The sequence below is a fragment of the Notolepis coatsorum genome, assembly GCF_963971535.1.
Source record: "Notolepis coatsorum genome assembly, chromosome: 17".
NCBI lineage: Eukaryota > Metazoa > Chordata > Actinopteri > Aulopiformes > Paralepididae > Notolepis > Notolepis coatsorum.
Genome location: NC_140181.1, coordinates 90,351,700 through 90,376,473, shown reverse-complemented (window position 1 = coordinate 90,376,473; position 24,774 = coordinate 90,351,700). Strand labels below are relative to the sequence as shown.

At 44.9% G+C, this 24,774-nt stretch overlaps 2 protein-coding genes across 2 annotated transcripts in view; both read right to left on the bottom strand.

Annotated features, from left to right (window-relative positions):
• Positions 1-8,522: 8,522 nt before the first annotated feature.
• On the bottom strand, positions 8,523-13,906 carry tlr9 (toll-like receptor 9; the record flags this gene model as incomplete). The annotated part of the gene is made up of 3 exons (XM_084333544.1): positions 8,523-8,952; positions 9,088-12,017; positions 13,897-13,906. 3 exons carry the CDS (start codon positions 13,904-13,906, stop codon positions 8,746-8,748), a joined length of 3,147 nt encoding a protein of 1,048 aa, XP_084189670.1. The 3' UTR covers positions 8,523-8,745.
• The window catches only part of LOC311243885 (acylamino-acid-releasing enzyme), a 48,336-nt gene continuing 37,057 nt past the window's right edge, over positions 13,496-24,774 (bottom strand). The window contains exons 19-22 of the mRNA XM_084333263.1: positions 24,348-24,538; positions 22,351-22,453; positions 22,160-22,266; positions 13,496-14,604 (exon numbers count right to left, since the gene is read on the bottom strand). Of these exons, the coding sequence (XP_084189389.1) occupies positions 14,499-14,604; positions 22,160-22,266; positions 22,351-22,453; positions 24,348-24,538 (507 nt within the window). The 3' untranslated portion in view covers positions 13,496-14,498. The remainder of the gene's footprint in view (positions 14,605-22,159; positions 22,267-22,350; positions 22,454-24,347; positions 24,539-24,774) is intronic.

Here is a 24,774-nt window from a genome sequence, read left to right as displayed (position 1 = left end):
TCCTGACCCGTCCTGTTATCATGGCCGCGTGGACGCGCTCTCTCCTCCTCCTGACCCGTCCTGTTATCATGGCCGCGTGGACGCGCTCTCTCTCCTCCTGACCCGTCCTGTTATCATGATTCATGGCCGCGTGGACGCGCTCTCTCCTCCTCCTGACCCGTCCTGTTATCATGGCCACGCGGACGCGCTCTCTCCTCCTGACCCGTCCTGTTATCATGCCACGCGGACGCGCTCTCTCCTCCTCCTGACCCGTCCTGTTATCATGCCACGCGGACGCGCTCTCTCCTCCTCCTGACCCGTCCTGTTATCATGGCCGCGCGGACGCGCTCTCTCTCCTCCTGACCCGTCCTGTTATCATGCCACGCGGACGCGCTCTCTCTCCTCCTGACCCGTCCTGTTATCATGCCGTGTGGACGCTCTGATTGATTGATTGATTGATTGAAAAGTTTATTAACAGATTGCAGAATGGGTACAGTACAGTACAGCTCAATACATACAATTGTTAAGGGGATGCAGACCAGAGAAAGACTTTCGTCTTGTTTACATCAGGGTCCCCCATTTTCAATTCATCATATGACACACACAACATACAGATAGACAGTACTGCTACATCTATACATTTATGACATACCAGATTTGCAAATACAGTACTGTTTGTGATACAAAAAGTGTCCAGAAAAAGAGTGTATACATTTGACATAGAAACTGTACATTGGAGGAGGTTGGGTAGGTGGGGTGGGGTTGGGTGGGTGGGGCTGTACATTGGAGGGGGGGGGGGGGGGGGGGGCACACACTGTACACTGTACATTGGAATACTGACAAAGCCATACTGGTCTTTACTGTACAACTGGGTTAGGACATTTGTAGGGGCCAGTTTCGAATTGCAGTCTCCCGTAGGTGTTCTTTAAGAGTGTTTTTGAAAGTGGGTAGTGATTCACATTCCTTTACAGCTTTGGGTAGGGCGTTCCACATTGATGTGGCATAATTGCAAAACGTGTTTAGTCCCTTGTTTGAGCCGAATCTGGGTTTAACATGATTTGTGGAGCTCCCTCTGGTGTTGTGATCGTGGTATTCACTGACCTTTGGGAAGTATTTTGACATGTACATGGGTACCTTGGTCGTGTAGTGTATCTTGTATACCAGGCCCATTGCAAGTTGCTGTACTCTGTCGTCTACTCTAAGCCATCCTAGGTTGGCAAAGTGGCCAGGGGTGAGGTGGGTTCTAGGAGTCAGGTCAAGCAGTAGTCTGACTAGTTTGTTTTGAGATGTTTGTAATTTGGTTTTTAGTGCCTTTGAGGTGCTTTGGTACCATGAGGTGCAAGCATAGTTGTAGTTAAGGGGCTACACAACCCTGACTGTATTGAGATATGTTAGATTAAACCACTACTAAAGAATATTAATTTAGCCAGACAGTACAGTTACTCAAAATGGCGGACACTCCATTAACTGCGCGGGGACAGGGATACAAGTTGAACAAGCATCAGTTTAATGTTAATAGTAAACATACATAGTATATATCACGGTTCTCCTTTAATAATAGAATGTCAGTGCAACAAAGTCAACGGTAACGAATAGTTCCTATACTACGGATACTCGACCGGTGGAGCTCTGAATGGAGTGAGACGAAGCGAGGCGATACAGGGAAAAGCAAGATGGTGGCTGGAGACGGTTGGTTCTCTCTAGAGCTCCTGCTCCAGAGAAACTGTAGACTGGTCGGATAATCCTGTCGTCGCTGGGAGAAGGGGTCTTGTACGGAACCGGTCCTTGTATTCCTAGCGCCCGATGGCAGGGTTAATAGCTATTAATCCAAAAGCCCGTTGGCATAGATAGTTAGTTAGCTCCGTTTGTACGTGAAGCTAACCCGCAGGCGGTCTCCAATGAGTAGTTATATCCAAACGTTGCTGGGTTTAACTATAAGTCTCTCCACGTTACTTCGCTTACACAAGTCACTATAATGTGCCAATAATGGCTCGACAATATTATAGTGGTATCTAATTAGCCATGTGGCTCTCTATAACGATACACCGCTCTCGGTCTATGTACAACTGCACCAGACGTCTTCTCTCTCGCTCTGTTAGTTTTCCTGTAATGCTGCTGCCGCACGTCGTCTACCCAACATACTCTATATTAGTTCCCTGTGGACTCCGCCTGTTCACCTGTACAGAATCAATGCGCTCGCTCCCTTGAACGGGCATGCCTGAACATGTTCTGAAAACATGTCTAGGGGGCGCGCGCCCTGGCGCCTACAGCGTCAGGAATGGGACATACAATAAGCGAATGATGAATACTGTTAGGCAAACAGATGAAGTAAAGATATATATCTTATATATATAAACAATATATAAGTTATACAAAATAATAAACGCAGACTTTCAGTGTTAATCTGGACCTTCAGAACAATAGTCGTAGTACCCTTGAATGAGTGCTCCGGCCAGAGTCTTCAGGGTATTCTTGTTTACCAGAGAGGAGATCCGGTACAAGAATCGAGTTCGTTGGTTGACTTTTTTTATTACATTGGATGCCATTTTGTCACAGGAAAGATTAGCCTCTAGGATGGAACCCAGGTAGGTAATTTCATCTTTCCTTGTGACAATATTGTCACCCACTCACTGTAACTGAGAAGCCATCGGTCTTGCTGAGTTTGTTATTTGAACCGAAGAGAATGGACTCTGTTTTGCCCATGTGTAATGATAGTTTGTTGTCGGCGAGCCATATGCAGATTTTGCCTAGTTCCGAGCTGAGGGTTTTTTCAACCTGTAACTTGTTCTTGTCAGAGACCAGCAGGGCTGAGTCATCCGCAAACAGGAACAAGTTGCAGTCACAAGCTGACGACATGTCATTTTCATAAATTAGGAACAGTAGCGGTCCTAGTATGCTTCCTTGTGGAACACCACAGTTCACTGTGAGGGGGGGGGGATAGGGTACCGTTTACCTCCACCATCTGTTCTCTCCCCTCCAGGTAGGATTGTATCCAGCTCACTGATAAACTATCAAAACCAATTGCTTTTAGCTTGTCAATCAGAATGGAGTGATTGACAGTGTCGAAGGCCTTTTGTAGGTCCAGCATGACCATGCCGCAGTATTTGCCCGCGTCCACCTCTTGCTTGATGTGGTCGTTCAAATAGAGAAGGCATGTGTCAGTGGAGTGGGATGTTCTGAAGCCAGATTGGAATTCGTAGATTAGATTTTTTCCATTACTTTCGAGATGGATGTAAGGATAGAAACAGGGCGGTAGTTGCCTGGGTCTAATTGGCTGCCCTTTTTGTGCAGGGGTGTTACTCTCGCAATTTTGAAGTCCTTGGGGACGTGTCCCTGTTTTATGGAGAGGTTTATTATGTGTGTGATGACTGGGGTGATGGCGGCTGCTGAGTCTCTGAGGAATTTGGAGGGGATGTTGTCATGGCCAGTGGCCTTGTTCGGTTGGAGGGCGTTGCTTTCAGGGAACTGTATCATAATTTTTTTTTAGCTTTCATTCATGCCAATGTTACAGGTACCAGGATATGGCACCTGATAGCAGAAATATGTTCAACCTATGAAACAGGTTGTAGTTAGTCATGGACAAAAGGAGGCGCGGACATGATGTTACTGGTTCTGAATCCTCTCAGTTGTTTATTACAACTGCACTCATTTATTCATGAGAATCTTCAATCAATCATTATAACATTATACCATCACTTAGTTCAATTATTTTACATTACTTTTAATACATTCCATTATAGTTCCGTTCTTGTCATCAATTCAAACGCATATTCATCATAGTACACATTCTACCCTTTTAGGATACCCTGGTTCACTTGAATAGCATTTTCCTTTCAAATGTAGTTATCCAGCATTATATACTGTACATTGTAATTAATTATGTCTTTATGCATATTTGGTGTCTTAAATATAAGCACGTGAAAAGGGAGCATTCTCCTGTTAACCTCTGTTGGAATATTGGAAGAGAACATCGTATGGGTCTTCTTTTAATAACACTGTCATTCTAATTGTCTGTCAAACAATATACATCATCAATAGCCGTTACCTTTATCATCATTTGTTTATCATCAGTCATATCCACTATTCTATAGTGCACAGGAATACCTCAACACCTCGGTGTCACTCATATTTGTGTTCCAGCTCAAGTTCGTTTGAACCTCTAATAGATTTATATTTACATTTAACGGAGAGCGGGATAGAAAGAGAGAGAGCATGTGGGACAGCTCCAGTGCCTAGCTAACTTCTAGCTAGTGTGGCCTAATTCCTCTAAACCACCTTTTAACACTGGTAAATGAATATTGACATATTTGGTACAAAACTCAACTCAAACAGTACATATTTCCCAAACATAACCTTTATAATCCCCATGGAGATACTTAGCTCCGACACTTTAATAATTAATGGGAAATTGTATTTCAACACTCTATTTTAATGTACCACGAGACACGGCACCATCAATAGACGGTCAACTTCTAAATCACTTTACTTGTCGTCTTAAACTTCTTAAACTTGACTCAAACATCCCCTCATTGGGCTCTCGACATTGCATGTATCATTGCTAACCTTTATGTGTGTTTTGTAATGTATTACCCACCTATGAAACAGGTTGTAGTTAGTCATGGACAAAAGGAGGCGCGGACATGATGTTACTGGTTCTGAATCCTCTCAGTTGTGAGGATCAGCTCGCCTGTGCGCCTGTAGGTAGCAAAGTACGGTTCCCTAGAAGGCGAAGTTACTGAACACAAGTCCTATACTGCCACCTATTGACCAAATTATATTAATGTTGTCCATTAACACTTTGAGTGCCAGCCATGAGAAATCTCGTTAGTTCATGCCATGCGTTGAGTGCCAACCGACGAGAAATCTAGTTTTTAATCGTTATTTTCTTTTTTATCGATTTCCATTCATTTTTCATCAATCTAGCCTCACATTCCCACTGGGACTCTGTCTGAGTTTGAACAGGGAAAATACCGCCCCCTATCGTCTGCCGGATGGTAATGCACCCTTTGGATTGGATTGAATGAAAACGCATGGGGAAAAGAAAGTCCGGATTCCACATTTTACTTGTCAGGCATGTAATCCGAGCCGATGCCATTCATTGCCCACCATCAGAACAGCGTGGAATATGTCTTTCGACCACCCAGCGTTGGATCAATAAACGTGATCGATATTTGGAATGGAATTGGAATAATCTTTTTGGAGAACATCTGATCTGAGGTAAGGAATCTATTTGACCAGTCTTGGGATAATCAGAGCTCTTTTCACAGAGATATCAACGTGTCCCATATGTGTGTGTGTGTTGATCAGGAAATAAGAGAATCGATTTTTCAGCCCGCTTCTATAGCGTGCATAAGTACACATACTATCGATAATCTAGCGTTTATTTGAAAACGATTCATAAATAGGCCGAAAAATTACAACGTGTTTTGTGTATTTCAGTAAAGCGCGATTCCTGCAGAATCTTCTTTTTTCTGAAGGTTTAAAAAAACAAGCGTTTTTCAAAATGGTATAAAACGGAAATGAACCGATTAAAAAACAATCCGTTTCGACAATGTTGACTGCAAACAAGTCATTGATAAGTGACGGGCGTATTAGACACATAGCCATAATTTAAGATATAGTGTAGTATTTTCCCAAGCTAAATGGTTCTGATATGTATCAGAACCTGCTCTAATCTGCTCTGCGTTGTGATTCCAAACCTTTAAAGCCCTGGAAAATACTTTAAACAAAGACTTGAGGGTCTTTGTTATGACGCTCAGCGGTGCAGCAGGAGGAATGAGGAGGAGAAGAGGGTATATAACAGCAGCTGTTTAATCAAAGTTAAGAGTTGTATACAAATTACAATAAAGAACACTATAAAAGATTCAAGGTACCGGAGCACTATGCCGCTCGCCCTATCTAAGAAATCAGATTAAAGAATGATAGTTGATAAATTGTTGATGGCTTTGTTCTTGAACAAAGTATAGTTCTGTTTTTCCCTCCAAAAGTGATGTTCTTTGTCCGTTGATCCTCCTCTGCCCGCGTTGGTGTGTAGAGATGGGGTGTGGTTCCTCCTCTGTGATTTGGGTTCTCAGAGTCCCCTTCCACCATCACAACAATCATTATATCCCAAGGCCCAGCGTCTCTGTGTGATGACATCAGCAGCTGTGTTTCTCCAATCACAGCCTCTCTACGGTTGAATGCAAATAGGGGGTTGGCTTATACAGCCAACTCTATACTTTCCTTTGTTTCCCAGTCAAAGAACAACCACCATCTAACAACCTAATACTTGCATTTATTCATTTCATACTATCTATATTTGAATTACCCTTAATTACATGAACCCAGAGATATCATACTTGAACAGTTTATCATATCAGTTTCCCTCAGGATTGTTACCACAATATAACAGGCATTTGCAGTTATTTCACATTGTGTTGAGTGATTGTCTCTGAGCTAGTATAATCACATCATATTATCACACCACTCTATTCAGCCTCATCAGTCCAGCCTAACAGTCATATATGCAGGTATGTCATATTGATGGTAAACCTCCTATCTCTTTAAACACACATTTAAGTTATTTAACTATAATTCCTATCTGAGACTTTTCATACTAATCAGACCAGTTGGCTACACCTGTGTTGTCCCTAGGCCGCGGGGCAGCCGATACCTACTGCATGTGATCTGATCATCTCATTGTGTTAGCTGTTTACCCACCCCCCTTGTAAACAGTTGCTCTATTGCAGTGGTTCTCAAACTGTGGTACGCGTACCACTAGTGGTACTTGGTGGTACTGCTGGTGGTACTTGAAAACATTTCCAAAAAAGCTAAAAAAAAAAAAAAAAAATTGCAGTCAGGCCACTGAACTTAGAAGCAGGCCAGGCCAGTGTTTCTGGTTGCGGCAGCGCGATAGTTAGATAATCTAAGTGGGGAACAACCAGGAGATCACTGTGACAGAGAGTAATGCAGTCTAAACAGTCATAAATCTTTAATTCAACTTCAGCCCTGATCATAACCATTTATTTTTAGATTTCTTGTAATGTCAGATAAAAAATGAAATACTCCCACTTTTCTGAAAAGAGTTGGTGTTAAATCTGACATTACAAAAAATCCATCAAAATATGTGTTGCTGCTAATCATTGACACATGCCTAGACTGTAATAATCCCCCCCAGAAAAATGTACTTTGCATTTGATATAGGCCTATTGTAAATATTTAACTTTTTGTGTTTTTTTAACAATAATTTGTGATGCCATCACACAAACTGGCATTTAAAGGGTAAACATTCAAAAATGTATTGAATATGTGTTTTATTTTATTTTTTACAATAATTTGTGATGCCCATCACAAACACTGGCATTTAAAGGGTAAAAATTCAAAAGTTCCTGCACCAGAATGCAGGAAATTAAGTTTTTGTAACAAAATAAGTGTGTGTGTGTGTGAGAGAGAGAATGACGGACAATTGCTTGCTGTGTGAGAGAGAGAGAGATAGATAGAGAGAGAGAGAGAGAGAGAGAGATAGATAGAGAGAGAATTAAGTACATTTGCTGAAATACAGTTGTTCTTAATTTTCTCACTTGCTATGTGAGAATGTTAGTTATTATGTTCTCAATGCCCCTTGCATTGTATGAGTTGTGTGGAAGCGTTTGCTAGTTCTAGTGCTATCCCTTTGTACATTGTGGCTGTGTCTGACAAAATAATGGTATTAGGAATACATTTGCCTCCTGCGTGAACTGTGCATAGCTGAATAGACTGTATTTTAACGCCGGTCATATGGTGGTACATGGAGAGCCAGCTACGTTCTCAGGTGGTACTTGGTGTAAAAAGTTTGAGAACCACTGCTCTATTGTCTTGAAGGAAACCGGTTCTGTCGCACCTTCCAGGCTGTTGATTACTTCCTCCTGCGCTAACTTGGCCCGTGGACTGACTGAATAAGACAGCTGTTTTGACTAAATCTTATGTTTGCTTAGAACCTTTTTGATTGGCATGTTTCTACAAGACTATTACACATTAGTTTGATTTGTACCAGTTATGATCTATTGTTCAAAAACTACCACAATAGTTTATGCGCTCGCAAATGTGATCGCTCTCTCATTGAATAGAGCGTTGGCACTCAAGCGCTATTTTTGGCTCCCCCTGCTGGCACGGAAAGTGTTAAGTATGACATGACTGTTCTACCTTGTTTCTGATGGAGGTAATCCTGTACCAGTATGTTCACACCATTTTGACACATAATCTAATGATATTAACGTGATACCACTTCTGGTGGGCATCACACCAAAGCCCGCCTTCCCCCCTCGTTTTGGACCGTAGTGACGTGGTTAAATAAAAACCCATTGAGTGGCGGGGTCCCACTTATTTGCCATCTCAAATAATAATAATAATGATCACTCTCACCCTCTCACTTTGATTTTCACTTCCTACCAACAACATGCATGCAACTGTATTGTCTATCCACCTAAGATCACACAACATGGCATATTCAGACATTCAAAACATCAGAAATATATTAGCAAGTAGACATCGCAGATTCAATCCAATAGCAGTAATCAGTGTGCAGGTTGCGCCAGGAGTGAAGATAAGTGGGCCCATGGTGTTGGGGGTGACAGTACATACTATATAAAATGGCTACACAGTACTAACATTACAAATATACTGTAAAACACCTGCCCATTGTGACCAATTGCTACACCAATTGATTGTGTGTGTGTGTGTGTGTGTGCGTGCGTGTGTGTGTGTGTGTGGGGCTCTTAATAAAGCATGTACAATATCTGAAGTATAGAGTCATATGAAGCTTTCACTCATGTTGCTGTCATAGAATTTAAGGTTATCCAATGACAATGCCATTATCATTCTGTTCCAGAACAGGGGTTGGGCTTGAGGGTTTATGGGCCAGGACAACACTGATTTCCTGCACAGCCGCTTCCTAAGCTGAAGGTACTTCAGTTTGGGAAACACCTTGTCCAACAGAACCAGCACGGCCACATCCACCTTGTTTAGATAAAATAAGAGAGATTGTTTTAGGTTTTCAACCTAATGAACACAACAATTCCACTCGCAATCTGTAAATTGAAAAGTAAGTAAAAATATTGACAAATGAAACTAATACAAGTTCACATTACAAACCTTTTCGTCCAGAAGTCGTTGCTGCACCATGAAGAACGCCTGGCGCATGACGCCGTTCACCTCTGCACCGCTACTCAGCACGAACACCGTCTTCCTGCTGCCATAGACAGCGTTGACGAGGTTCTCGATACAAGAAAGCCCAGGAATCCAGTCCCTCTCCTCCAGACACAGATGAAAGCTCCTGTGACCCGAGTTCTCCATGTGGACGGTTAACTCGTTGTCGACCCAGTCCCTCACAGCGTGGTTCTCCACGTCAAACACCACAAAAGCATCATAGTGGTTGTGGAAATCGGTGCCAGACAGCTGGGAATAGCCCTTGTGTTTCGCCCACAGCACTTGTAAGCAGTACCATAGGTCCCAGCCGTAGAGGTGCTTCAACAGGGGCAGGACAGTAAAGGCAACAGCCAAGAGGGAGGTGAAGAGGAACGCTAGGCTACCATAGATATCCTGGCAGGTACGCTTCTCCATGGAGAACACGCTCTGGCCCTGGAGGGACTCCGGGAATTCACATAGTACATACGTGGCGAGAAAAGGTATATGCGCATCGGTGGAGTACAGGAAGTCCAATAAGTTTGAGTTATCGCAGTTACATTTGAAGGGGTTGCCGTGCAGAGTGAGTTCGCGGAGGCCACTGCCGTTTATACTAGTGGCAGGGAGGGACTTGTGGTATAACTGTTTGAGATTGTTGTGGCTCAGGTAGAGGTAAATTAAGGTTTTGGCCCTGCTGAAGAAGTTCTGAGGGAGAGAACTAATCCCATTAAAACTGAGGTCCAAGAGAACAAATTCTGATCCAAATTCTATGGCTGCATCGGGTAGATCAGTGAGGACATTTTTACTGAGGTTGAGGTGGCGCAGATGATGCAGAAGTGTTGAAATATTCTGCCATGGGAAATATGGCAGGTGGTTATTGCTGATGCTGAGAGCCTCAAGGCTCCTTGGTAGGTTGCGGAGCACATCTCCTTTGATTGATCTCAGATTATTCTCGGAAATGTCCAGATAAAACAAGTTAGCAAGGTCCTGGAAGAAATAAGAGTAATTGCTGCTCCAGGAGTCCCACATGATGTCCAGGCGGTTCCCAGAGAAGTAGAGGTATTTCAGAGAGTTGCTTTTCAACCTTGAATCTACTCGCGTCCCAATTTCGTTGTTTGCCAGACTTAAGACTTCCAAGTGAGTGAGATAATGAATGAACTCAAGATGGTGGCCCATGCCCCTCATCAGGAAGTGGAACTCGTTGTTACTTAGATCCAATACCTTCAGGGTGGCATTAAGCTCATTGAAAGCCTCTCTGTAGTAAAGGTCAATTCTGTTTTTTGCCATGTTGAGATATACTAAGTTTTCCATGTTATGAAATATTCCACCCCTCAAGGTCTCGCTCATGTAATTGTAGGAAAGGTCCAAGCAAACAGCCTTTTCCATACCAATGAGTACACTTTCATTGAGGAAGAAAATGTTATTTTGAGAGAGGTCAAATTTCAAATTATCCTGCTGGCAGATATGGTCTCTGAAATCCGATATTGTGTTAATTTGTGATACATTGTCTTTTAACATCTCAGACACACGTGTTTCAGGATGTTCCCACAGGTTACTTGCGTCAACCGTACGATCTAGGAGCATTATGGGCAGGTCAAGGAAATTGTGAAGAGCATCATACGAGTTCTGATTCTGAGAGTGTCTATGTTCCAGGAATGTCTCTGACTCCAAACAGGATGGGATGAAGTTCAGCATGTTCTGCGAGAGGTCAACTTTAGTAAGGGCAGGCAACCGACTGAGAGCGCTCATGTTGCAAGAGCTCATGAAGTTCATCCGCAGCTCCAGTGTCTTCAGGTGACGCAGCTTGGACAGAACCACCAGGCTTTGAGACGAAAGGCTGTGGAAGAAGTTTCCACTGAGAAGAAGAACATTTAGTCCAGAGATGTCGCCCAGATGTGGGGACAGTTCAAGATCGGCAAATGTCTTTAATGGTTCGTAGTTATAGATGAGGCTGATCCAAGTCAGACCCCTCAGCTCCGAGAAGAAGGCGGCGTCACGGATGGCATTGGCAAGGAAGTTGTCGGAAATGTCCAATCCTTTTAACCGACCTAGAGGACGGAAGAGGTCTGGGGGAAAACCATGCAGAGAGTTTCCCCTCAAGCTGAGGAAGCGGATGTTGGAATTTTTAGCATTGAAGGATTTTGGGTGGAGGCGGAGAGGGTCATTATTAGGACAGGGAAAGCATGGCCTGGCTGCATAGTCACATCGCTGGCAATTCCACTCCAGAGACAGGTATTCAAGGCTGGTCAGGTTATAAAACGCCCCTTCTAACACCTCAGTGATATTATTCTCCCTCAGATTCAGCCTTGTCAGTGAGGGTGGCAGTTCTGTAGGGACCGATGTCAAACTGTTGTATCCTAGATCAAGAACTTTGAGGTTTAAAAGCTCCCTGTAAACATCTGCATGTACATAGACTGACCGGTTGCAAGGATTCAAATAAAAGCAGTTCATGCCGAGTAGAAGCTTCCAAAGACGTGGGGTGTTTAGAGGATAGGTTATATTTAGGATTCTATTGCTCTGTAGCTCCAGCACCTCGAGGGAGCCAGGTAACCAGGGGAGGGAGGTGAGACTGTTTCTTGCCAGGCAGAGAGACGTGAGGTTGATCAGGTCCTTGAACGCATCATAGTGGATCTCAATTCCGCACAAGCTGCCATCCGACAAACGCATGTTGCCAGGCGGGCAATTCCATGATATATTCAAATGTTTAAGATTTGGCACGTCTGAAAAATCCTTCCTTCTCACTTGTCGGATCTTGTTATTGCTTAGGTCAAGTGACACCACAGACGTAGACCTGATCCGAGGGATGAGTGTAAGTTCCCTGGAAGAGCAATCCACTGTGCTGGAGTTCACATTGTCGCAGGGAAAGAACGCAGGTCTTCTAGCTTTCACTTGTTGACAAACTAAGAGAAAGAGGACATATTGCAACATAACCTGTGAAGAGAGTAAACAGTTCACATGTAGTTTAATAGGCATTATGCTGTTGCTTCAAATCAAGTATTAAAAGCTTCAGACAAAAATGATAATAATAATACATTTACATAAGTTATCTCAAAGCACTTTACAGACATTGCATTATAGTACATGGACAAACAGTACATGGACAATCAAAATGACAACAATGTGGGGATACTAAAGAGAAAGGGAGACAGCTTAGAGACAAGACAGAGAGAAAATTAAAATAAATAATAATAATTACAAAATAATAATATATAGGTGTGTACAGATGTAAAAAGTATATGCAGGGGTTGGGGGATCAGGAGTGAGGGTATGCAAGGTTGAACTGGGGGGTTTTGAGGTGGGACTTTAAATGTTTCTACGGATGGGGCTTCTTTGATGTGTGATGGGAATTGATTCCAGAGTCGGGGAGCAGGGGAGGAGAATGATGTTTTCTGTGGACCTAAGGCAGTAGTGTGGTGTGCTCAGAAGGGCTAAGTTGGATGAGCAGAGTGAGCGGGAGGGAGTGTAGTGTTGAAGGAGGTTGTAGATGTAAGCAGGTGCTAGGGAGTGGAGGGCTTTGTCAGTGAGGAGACTTAGGGCAGCGTATACTACATTCAGTATCACCCTAAACCTCATGTTATGTAGTTACACAGAAATGTTCATAAGTAATAGAGCTCATAAGAGCTAACCCTACACTGTAATCATAATAATCTGAACTACCCACCTCCTACTAGTGTACACTTATACTCTGTATGATAGCATGTACAAGTGCTGTATACCCATATTTATATTCACCGCATATATATACAATTGTCTGAATATAATTGCATATAACCCCTATATATAGACCTGCAAATAACCCTTAGCTCTGTATGATAGCATGTACAAAATGCTGTATATACATATATGCATTCTCACCACATACATACCTATCCACACCTGTCTGTATTTACCTGCATAGTCATTTTACATATCTGTAGATAATATATGTACTATATCTTACTAGTTACGCTGGACAGGATGACTACTACAGTACCATACTGTCTTTATACCTCCATCACTGTACATATTATACTACAACTCTTGTGTATACATCCGATTAGCACTACACTCAGTAGTAATAATTTGTATACCCAGTTTAATCACCTCACCTGTACATTGTATACTACTGTTGCACTTTACTGCTACATTTGGACTTTGGTTGGATGCCAAACATATTTTTGTTGTATTGTACTTGTGCTGAATAGAATAATGATAATACATTTGAATCTAATCTAATCATCTTTTCCTTGAAACAAGTAATGGTATGATACATACCTACAGTATGTTCTTTAAAACAAGTATCATGCACTTTAATGTTTTCCCAGTAAATCAACTTTATTTTTAAGTCCAGTGGGTAATTCATTCATTTATTTTTTACTTTGAGTAAACATACATATTGACCCGTTATTGCCATAAATAGTTGCATATCAAGACAAATTATTTACGTACACTTACCATCGTTCGGTACTGGACTGATCTGCAAGAAGCAACTTGAGAAGCCAGCTCAGGCACTCATTTGACTCAACTGATGACTGTAGGTTAGTTACAGGCAGCACGCAACAGCATGCAGCATTGTGGAGAAGTGAAATACAGTGGTCATACACTGACTGACCAGATGTGGATCATGTGATGTACAACAAAGTTGGATAACGTCATGAAAACACCTCATTGGATATTCTAATACCCGATCGGTTCCCTTCTCTCTTTCTGCGGTCTGCCGGATGAGGGAACGGCATTTGATTAAGTTGGAATCGATTCCCCATTTGTTGGCTTCAGAGGAAGGGGAAACAGCCTCATCACCATCGTCCATGTCGTCGAAATGAAAGATAAAAAGCGGTGCGGGGCTGTTACAATCACTTTATTATGGTGCATCGTGTGCCCTATTCACAACAAGGACTATTGCCTTGTGTCTGGGCAGGTAACCTTGGAAACAGTCACAACTGTGGTGAGCGAGAATATCCATTCGATTCCATTAATTCACCACTGCCATAACTTGTGGACTGGACCATTCATAAACTGTCACAATGAAAAGCCCTTTATATATATATATATCAATGCATATAAAGAAATTAAGTTGGAAAAAGGACCTTGATGTATCACGAAAGAGAGTTTTGCAAATGAGAAAGTAACCCGACAAAACTATCAGCCAGATGGTCCTGTGACAAAAAATGGAATTCCCCACACACTCATTTAGGAAAATAACTGTTGACATCAAACTAGTCACAGATGAGTTTATATTGAGAGTTAAGTGCCTTTTGGTTGGTCTGCATTGGCAATGCTTTGGCTTGAACCTCACACACTGTCCTTTACAGGGGAGCGACCGCCTCTCAGTGTCCTGCCGTGTTATCTCGTTCGCTCCGGCAACGCCACTAGTGCACTGTTTGTAGCTCATCCGAGCGCCGTCACTGGCACAAGTGTCGAGTCATCCACAGCGCGGCATTCATGAAGCTGTCCGACTCTGCGTCCACCTTGGAAAGGGAGTGGTTGTTTCCTGGGTACCATAGCAACCTAAATGACAAACGTGTGTAAGTATAAATGTGATACGCCAGTTAGAACATACATACACTGTAAAAGATGACTGTGAAAGTGCAGCCAAATTCCGACAGTATCTGTTCACCTTTAAAAACAGTACTTTACTATGAACAACAATTCTGCGGGGTATAATTAGGGCCACTATAGTGGCGAGGCCACTATAAACAAACTCCATTTTCAACAAAGCCACTTCACGTTAGGGTTGGGTACCGTTCACATTTGAACCGATACCAGTACCTGTGAATCGATATCGGTACCCAACGGTACCTTTTTTGGTACTTTGTCTAAAAAAATCTTTATCTACCTACCTCAGTTGTAAAAAGGTGTCCAAACTTCAAATGATTTATTATCATTATTATTCATTTAGAACAATTTGTTAATATATATATATATATATAATATTGCAGCGAGCGTACACTTTGTAAAGTGTAACCACACTTGCGACCGTTTTCGGCTTGCCATTGCCCCGACTGCTTTGTTGTTGAATCAAGTCAAATCCTAGGTAAGCGTGTATTGTGCGTGTGAACGTTGACGTGAACATGCGGCACACTTGATAGGGTTTCGTGGTAAACGAAACATTGACGTCATCAGACTTTATATATTTTTTCTCGTTACCGAAATGTGGCATCGGTGGATCTCACGTGAATCGGTACTCGGTAGTACCGACGTGATTCGGTTGATACCCTTAACACATTCCCGGCCATTGGGGGCCGTCTAATCTCACACTATACGGCCAGCATTTCAAAACAAACGTGCATTGTGTGTGAGGCTGTTTGTAGAGCTAAATCTATACTTTATAGTATTGCTATCTGTCCATTCTCATTGTCAATTGACACCATAAACAGTCCCTTCAAAATGGCTTAAAGAAATAATTTTCTCATCAATACGTTCCCATTTTATAGCGTCTTGAATATAAGCGTTATATGGGATTTGGTCTAGTATATTTCCTGGAAGGCGAGATACAGGGCGCTAAGCTAATAACATTAAATCGAATGGCGTTTCGGCACTACAGAAGCTAGAGCTAAAACTCAAAATGCATATTGTCGGTATTCATGGTCCACCATGAATGCATGAAAGGGGGGGGGGGCGGGGGACGTTGTTTCTGATTATTGATTACCAATAACGGCGTTAGCCTCAGTAGCCACATCGCTGATCGTCTGGTTGAGTATGATAACAAGGCCTGATCAGCATGTAATTTACGTGAAAAAGATTGCAACGATTAGTCGACGACGTCGATCATAAAAACTCATTGACGCTGAATTTTTGCGTCGATGCGTTGTATTACATTTTTTATAATTTTTATTTGTTTGCACTACCTATCTTTGTAAAAGTGGCTTCTCAGCTCTGGTCCAGCTGAAGACAAAGCAGAGGAACAGATTGGACATTGAACATGACCTCAGAGTTGCTTTGTCTACCATCACCCCAGACTTTGAGACTCTTGTCAGGAGCAAACAACATCCCCAGTTATCCCATTAGTTCCCTGGGATGTTAAGCTAAGAAGTCTGCTAAGAAGGATATATTATTTATTATTATTATTATTATTATTATTATTATTATTATTATTATTATTATTATTATTTTATTTCATTGTGTTTTTAGCCCTAGTTGCACTTTTGTTGCAACCCCAGTTATCCCATTAGTTCCCCCAAACTTACTGTCGGTCTGTTATGTTAAGCTAAGAAGTCTGCTAAGAGCCCGGAAAAGGAGCCGCGCCCACAGGAAGCAGAGATGGAGGGTGTGACAGAAATAAAAGTTAGATTAGTCGACTAATCGAAAAAATAATCGACAGATTAGTCGACTACCAAAATAATCGTTAGTTGCAGCCCTACCGAAAAGGATTTCCCAGTTATCGATCGCCATCTGGTAGATCGATATGTCCATTGGCTGATGATATATTCCTTTACTGCATAGTGAATTCGGCGTCGCAAAAGAAATTCCAAGCTACAGGCTAAACGTATAGATTCCCGCTAACAGGAAACTCCATTCAAAGTAAAAAAAAAAATAAAGCGCCGTTCTGCCACAGAGAACACTGCATTATCGAGACAGCGCCCCTACGAGGATCTGGCCGGTAATGCACTTTTCAGAATTCCAAGAGTAGGGTAAATCTGCAGTGCCGCTCTGTGACATTGAGTAGGTTATTAACACTTTGGCTGCCATGGGTTAAATTCATTATCAACCGTAGGTTGCCGGCTCTATTTGTCTATAGAGAAAGTCCCCTTCTTTGCAGGGCTATAACTTTTTAAATTCTATTGCTACATTGCCATTATTAGGGCCCATTCAAAGTCCTATATGTATTGTTCATTGTGTAGCAACGTTAAACTTTTTCATTCACATATTCATAGTAAAGTATGGTCTAATGTATAAGTATGTTTTCATCTCTTTCTGCAGCTTTCTCCAGAACGTGATCTATAGCCCCAAATACATTATATTGATGATGCAATACAGTTTTATGGCAATCAGCGCGATATAAAAAATTCCAACTAGACGTACTTCTAGAAGTTACTACACTATCTGATATTGACCGGATGGGCTAGGGGGCGTTTATAATTCCGTGGGCAGCGTTATACCAATCATGTAATGTGGGTCAAATGTTGATAATAGCAGTTAGTATCGAAGACGGTAACTTTACACGCTAAAACTCACCCCAGTCTCCGCGCGCCGTTGGGCGATCATCGTAGAGTAGAAATTTTATCATTATGGGATGTAGATTTACCCGGTCCATCTCCAGCTTGTATAATGGTATATACGTCCAAATCATGTTGTTTATCGAGTTATTGGCAATCGATCGCTATGTAGTGTGTCGAGATCGAGTCCCGGGACCTATTAGCGAGTGCCCGGAAGTAATACGGCCGACCAGCACAACCTCTACGGCACTTCCTGTTAAGCGATTGCGCCGATCGGCCACCAGATGGCGCTCCTGAAACGCCAGAGAGCTCAGTGGGTCCTCCTGGTGGATCTCAGGCCAGCGGAGGGGACATATGAATCCGATCCCAGATTTTTGAAATATTGATATTAAAGACGCTGTAAGGCGTCTTCGGCAACTTGAGCATGGCCGGGAATGACGTGTTTAGGCGTTTCCCGGCACCCAAAGTGTTAAAATGGAATAAAAGCCAAAACAACCTTGCCACGGACATGTCCGTGGTTGGCCCTCTACCGTTGGATCGGAAACACGGACATGTCCGTGGTTGGCCGGGAACCAGTTAAAAGTACCGGATTCACGGGCGGCTGGGTAGCGCAGTGGAGAATGCACTTGCCTATCACCGCAGAGACTCTGGGATCGAATCCAGCTGTCAGCGGTACCTCCGGCTTGGTCAGTCGTCCCTACTAACACAATTGGCAGTGTTAGCGGGTGGGAAGCCGGCGGGGTATGTGTCCTGGTTGTTGTAAACTGCGGTCCCTACTGGTCGGTCGGGGCGCCTGTTATATTATCATACTGGCCATCGCATTTCGCTCTTTGCCATTATGAGATATCTCTTATCTCCTAGCACCTACTGTGCTCACGAACAAACAATGGCACTCACATGCACGTGCTTATTTACCCCTTTTTACGGGTGTATGGGCTGACAACAGGGCGCAAGGCAGGTGTGCCGTGGCTTGAGGGCCAGGTAGCATCGGTCCTTTGCCCTGGCATGGTTGAACGTGTCCCACCCGGAAGCCGACGCCAGAGGGCGAGTCGGCCCGGCAGGTGGCTGTATGGGCTGATGAAGTTTATACCGCCGCAGGACGGAATTTAGCGGCGACCAGTGTCATTGCTCAGTTGACTGCTTTTCTGTCCACAATGGTGTCAGGTAGTGGGGCCTTAAGGCCAGCCGACGTCGAAAACATCGCACATGTTTTTGGGGTTATAGAGCTTTTAACTCTGTCGCAAGCTATAACCGCAGGGAAGACCAGGATGCTGTCAACACTTATTCACAGGCATCTTTGGTTGGAGCAGTCTTCCTTTGAGGAGGAGAAAATACTTCTTCTCCTCAGGGCTCCCCTCTCCGCAGAGGGAGTCTTTGGTCTTTCCGCAGGAGCGCAGGCGGTATTTGACCTAGGCCCCACACGCCAACGACTGTGGCGAGGCCCCCAGCCAGCGGCCATGTTTCCCCCGCTTGAGGTACCCTGGACACAAAGAAAACAGGTGATCGCAAGGCCGACAGCCTTGGCGGCCGAGGGATAGTCTACATTAGATGAGCACTCCCTAAAAAAACGTCGCCGTCTAGCTGTGTCTAGCTCGCTCTCCGGTCCTCATACCAGGCTGGTGGTGGAATTCCTCACCAGTCTGGGTTTTGCTGTGAACTGGAAGAAGAGTACTCCTCTTCCCAGTCAATAGGTGGAGTACTTGGGCTTGGTTCTAAGCTCAAGGCCCATGAGGGCAAACCTCTCAGAGCGACGGCGAGTGGATATTCTCGGCGCGCTCAGGGGGCTCCGTCCTGGCAGGACGGTTACGGCGCTGTCTGTGATGCGCCTGCTCGGTATGATGGCATCTGCTCACTCTGTGGTCCCTCTTGGCCTCCTCTTCATGAGGAGGATACAGAGGTGGTTTTCCAGTATGAAAATAGACCTGGTGAGAGGCAAGTGGAAACGTCTGAAGTTTCCCATGTCAATACTGGGGGATCTCGACCACTGGGGGAGGACTGGTACCCTCACCAGCGGGATCTCCATGGGCTGCAGGCTGTCACATGTCACGGTCTTCACCGACGCCTCCCCCACGGGATGGGGGGGGGACGTGTCGGACCAACGCAGTAGGGGGCAGCTGGACATGCCATGCTACCCGGTCTGCACTGCATATCAATGTGTTGGAATTGAAGGCGGTCCTTCTGGTCCTCAAGCGGTTCGGCCACCTGGTGGTGGGCGAGCACGTGTTGGTCAGGACGGACAACACGACGACAGCGTCGTATATCAACAGACAGGGTGGAGTACGCTCCATCCATCTGCACCGGGCGGCGGTCGAGCTCTGGCTATGGGCGTCTCTCAATCTGCGCAGCCTGAGGGCTCTCCACATCCCTGGCAAGGACAATGTGGGCACAGATGTGATGTCGCAGGGCGGTCCTCATGCCGACGAGTGGGGACTACGTCCAGACAGTCAGACTGGTCTGGGACCAGTTCGGGGAGGCCACGGTGGATCTGTTTGCGAGTAGACAGTCTCACCAGTGCCCCTTATGGTTCTCGGTCAGTCGGGGGGACAATCCTCCCCTGGGGGTGGATGCTTTCTCGATGTATCCATGGCCGCCCGGGATTCTGTATGCGTTCCCCCCCCATACACCTGATAGCTCAGCTGTTGGAGCGGATACGTCGGGAGCGCAGGACCTTGATCCTGATCGCGCCGGACTGGGGCATGGCTGTATGGTTCCCGGTCCTGATCCAGCTCTTGGTAGCCCCGCCGTGGCCTGTTCCTTGGTTACCGCGGGCCCTCTCTCAGGCACACGGATCTCTGTGTCTGTTCCCTGTTCTGGGACAGCCACTGAAGGTTTGGCTGCCGAGGGGGTGAGTCTGGAGGGAATGGGTCTTGACCCTTCTGTGGTCGACACCATCCGAAACACGCGCGCTCTGTCCACTAATCGCGGTTTGCGCGGGTAAGTGGCATGGTTTTCAAGAGTGGTGTAAGGTGGGGGGCTGGGATCCGGTGTCCTGCCCCCTGGACGCTGTTCTTTCCTTCCTTCAGTCTATCTTGGGTAGACTGTCGGCCTCGACGGTGAGGGTATACGCCGCAGCTATATCCTCCCGTCATGTGGGTTTTGAGGGTGGTACGTTGTTCAGCCACCCTCTTGTGAAACGTTTCCTGCTTGGCGCTCGGCGTCTCAAGCCGGTGGGACGTTCTCCGTCTCCGAGTTGGGACCTCCAACTGGTCCTGGGCCGGTTGTCGGAGGCCCCGTTTGAGCCTCTTGAGCAGGCGCCATTGGAGCAGCTGTCTTTTAAGACTGTGTTCCTTCTGGCCATCACCTCCGCTAAGCGTGTGGGTGAGCTGTGTGCTCTCTCGGTGCGGCCTGAGTGCCTGTCTATTCGAGCCAATAGCGGTGCGTCTCTGAGGCCTAATCCAGTCTTTGTGCCAAAGAATATCCGGAGCTCTTTTCGCTCCAGGGATATTGTGATTCAGGCGTTTCATCCGCCTCCTCACGCTAGTGGGTTAGAGGCGAGCCGTGCATTGGGGGTTTACCTCAGTCGGACGCAGGATCTCAGGGCTGCCGATCGACTGTTGTTTGGTACGGTGTCCAAGCAGCGCCTGTCACATTGGTTGTGCGAGGGCATTGCCCTTTGCTACACGTTGGCTGGACAGGTCCCCCCTGGGGGTGTCAGGGCGCACTCCACTCGTGGAGTGGCGGCCTCTGCCGCCTTGTTAGGGGGGGGCCTCGTGGAGGACATCTGTGCTGCGGCCTCCTGGTCCTCCCCGGGTCCCTTCGTTAAGTTTTACCTCATGGACATGACTGGTTCTGTCTCCCAGGCGGTTCTGAGGTCTGTGACCTCTCCTGCGACCCGCCATTTGGTGGGCTAGCAGGGGTGTGTGCCACAGGGCCAGTATGATAATATAACGAAAGGTTATCCTATAACCTAGTTATATGAATACTGGCTGAGCGTCTCGCTCTTAGCGCCCTGAGGTCCCTTGGTTGGGTTTTCAGTGTTGGAAATTTTTTCCGAGGAAGGTAGAGTGTGACCATGTCCGGCGTCTTATAGTAGGACGCGGGGGCGTGGCCTGGTCACGTGCATGCGAGTCCAATTGTTTGTTCGTGAGCACAGTAGGTGCTAGGAGATAAGAGATATCTCATAATGGCAAAGAGCGAGACGCTCAGCCAGTATTCATATAACTAGGTTATAGGATAACCTTTCGTTCAGCAGGGAGGGGATCTGGGGGAAATAGCGTGAACGTCCGCACGTGTTACATTCCGCCAGTGAGAATCCTCACTGTCAGGTGAAAAGAAGCGGCTGGCTGACTCCACATGTATCGGAGGAGGCATCTGGTAGTTCTACACCCTCCCTAGGCCGACAGTGGGACAATGCGCGCAACGACCAGGAAGGGAATTGGCATAGACTAAATTGGGATGGGAGCAAAAATACAGAAAAAGTTAAAAAAAAAAAGAAAAAAAAGAAAAAAAAGTACCGGATTCTGTACCCACGCCCTACAGCTTGTATGCTTTCTACAACGCAGTTGGGCGATTTGCGATTCTGATTGGCCAGGTCATTTCTGGTCATATGACATGTACGCCCAATCCTGGGACCGCAAGTGTCTACACTGGTTAAGCTTAGGCGCTCTTTCGAAGTTGGTTAAGGTTAGAGTTTGTCTTAGAGCATGGCGATAGAACGCCTGCCCTTCTTTCGACGGTTAAGCTTAGGCACTCTTTCGAAGTTGGTTAAGGTTAGAGTTTGTCTTAGAGCATGGCGATAGAACGCCAGGTGCTTTGCAGGCTGTTCGACGCGGAAATGGGCAAAGACACAGCTCGTCACGCTATTGGGCGCACATGTCACATGACCAGAAACGTCAGTGGCCAATAAGAATCGCAAATCACCCAACTGCGTTGTAGAAAGCATACACGCATCCCTACAAGCCACTCACCGCACTGGGACTTGCAGCTCCATTAGAGCTCTGTAGTACTCCACTCCCTGCTTGCTGGGAACACGCCGGTCATCTTCCCCTAAGGCCAGCAGGACCGGGGTCTTCACCTGGGACGAAGATCACACACACAACAACATTTGTCTCAAGACACTGAAGGACACGCACACGCACACAAGCACACGCACACACACCTGTTTGACGTATTTGATGGGGGACTTTAGGAGCATCTGCTCCCAGACAGCAGGGTCGGGTAGACAGGCTGTACTGTAGTCGTACCCAGTCTCTACCATACACCTGGGTGAAGACATACGTACACATCAGTTAGTACTGTAGTCCTACCCAGTCTCTACCATACACCTGGGTGAAGACATACGTACACATCAGTTAGTACTGTAGTCCTACCCAGTCTCTACCACACACCTGGGTGAAGACATACGTACACATCAGTTAGTACTGTAGTCATACCCAGTCTCTACCATACACCTGGGTGAAGACCAGGGCTCTACGCTAACCTTTTTCACTAGGGGCACAGGTGCTCCTAAATGAAAAAAGTTAGGAGCACACAAAGAAATTTAGGAGCACAGTGAAAATATTTCAAGTAAAAGAGTTTTTTTTTTTTCAAAAATAAATTTATATTTGTACTGTGCGTGCATATGTGTAAATTAGCTCTTGCTACAACCCTGCATGTTTACATTTTGTACTTGATGTTCATTAACATGTGCTGTCCCTATCAAATAAACTATCAAATCAAACTACTGCTACAAAAGTAACAGTCACTTAACTTTAGCCCCTTTTATGCATACAATGCCTATGTTTTGGCTGTGTTGCTCTTCTAGATAAATAATCCTTTCAGGGTTGCCTATTGAAATACTGTACACCTCCAGTACAGAAACATTGTTTATGAGTTTGTGTGTCAGGTAGACCATTGATTGACAGTCGAGTCTGCCAATTACGTCACACCGCTTGCACTCCGGCCGTCCGGCGCTGCAGCTGGACCCTATTGCCCACCTCTGCTGTTCATAACGCTAGCCAAGTTAGCTGTACACATATACACAGTGGGCCGGCAGTTACTTTGGTGTAGGGGTGTAACAATGCATCGATCCTAAGGGGAAAATTCAACTGCATCGATTTGAAAATGTTAGAATCGATTATCGCAATTTGAATGTGTACACAGTGTTATGTTGTTATCATGTCCGTTATAGTCAACACAACGGCATACGCTACTGCATCAACGTTATGATTAACAAAGCAAGGCATTCGTTTTGTTGCATTAACGTTATATTACTATTGCTATCGCTAAATCTAGGTGTTCTAAAATATATTGCTATTGGTAAGACTAGAAGTTACATGTCTCGGGAAACTCTCGCATATCGCAATGGTGGCGTTTCAGGAAGTAAACAAGCCAAATGAGAGCTTCCGATTGGTCATTTGCTTTCTTTCTCATGAAACCAGTCACGTCACTCTACTGTGATTGGACCGTTGGCTTGAGTGCAATGTGGGACTTGTAGTTTAATGATTCTCGCGGCGGAGGAAAAAAAAGACGAGAGGCTGTAATCTGTACTCGCACAGCGTGCGCGTAATTGATTTTTACGGTTCGCACACATATTTTTAGGGGCATATGCAAGCAATTTGGTCGCACTGTAGAGCCCTGGTGAAGACATACGTACACATCAGTTAGCCGAGCGGAGATGAGATATTCCTTTATTGATCCCCTTGGGGAAAATTCAGGCATCATAACGGCATGGGGGAGGGGGGAGGTACAGGTATGGGCAGGGTAATAGTAGACAACATAAATACAGGCAATACAATTATAGTACGGTAGAAAAGTAAAAAAAATTAAATAAGCAGTGTAAACTATATGATTACCTCTGAATATAAGAATATGAGCAGGTAAACAGTGTAATCAAAGGTGCAGATGAGAGTATGTGCTCGGTCAGTTATGTTATACGTTACAATACATATGGGCAATAACACTTAGAATCTGAATATATACTATGAGTAAGTAAAAGAGTAAGGGAGAATGTAGTTGTGAATTACTGACTTGTGACTGATGTAACCAGTGAATGCATGCGTGTTGTGTGTATGTGTATTTGTGTGTATGTATGTGTATGTGTAAGGGTATGCGTGTGTGTGTATGTGTATGTGTATGTGTATGTGTATGTGTATGTGTGTGTGTGTGTGTGTGTACCAGTCTGGGATGTCCGTGCTGCCGATCATGGAGGCCAGATTGATGACAGGGTTGCGAGCCACACAGGCCTTGTAGAAGTCTGGGTACTGTCCAATCAGGTGGCAGGCCAGGAACCCCCCGTGGGAGCCCCCGGATACTGCCACCTTCTGCTCATCAAAGCCCCCGCCCTGCAGGACACTCTCTACAGCAAACTGGTGGGGGAAAAGAATACATAAATAAATACATAAAAACATGACAAGAGTAAGAGAGCCATTAGTGGTGAACACCAAGTAAAGAGTGAAAGGAATCAGAAACGGACTTCACTTGTATAAATCAGGCCTATATACTATTATCAGAATAGAATAGATTAGATTAGAAGTGTTTTGTCATCATTATACAGCACAGTACAGTACAACGAAAATAAGTTTGGCATCCAACCAGAGTGCAA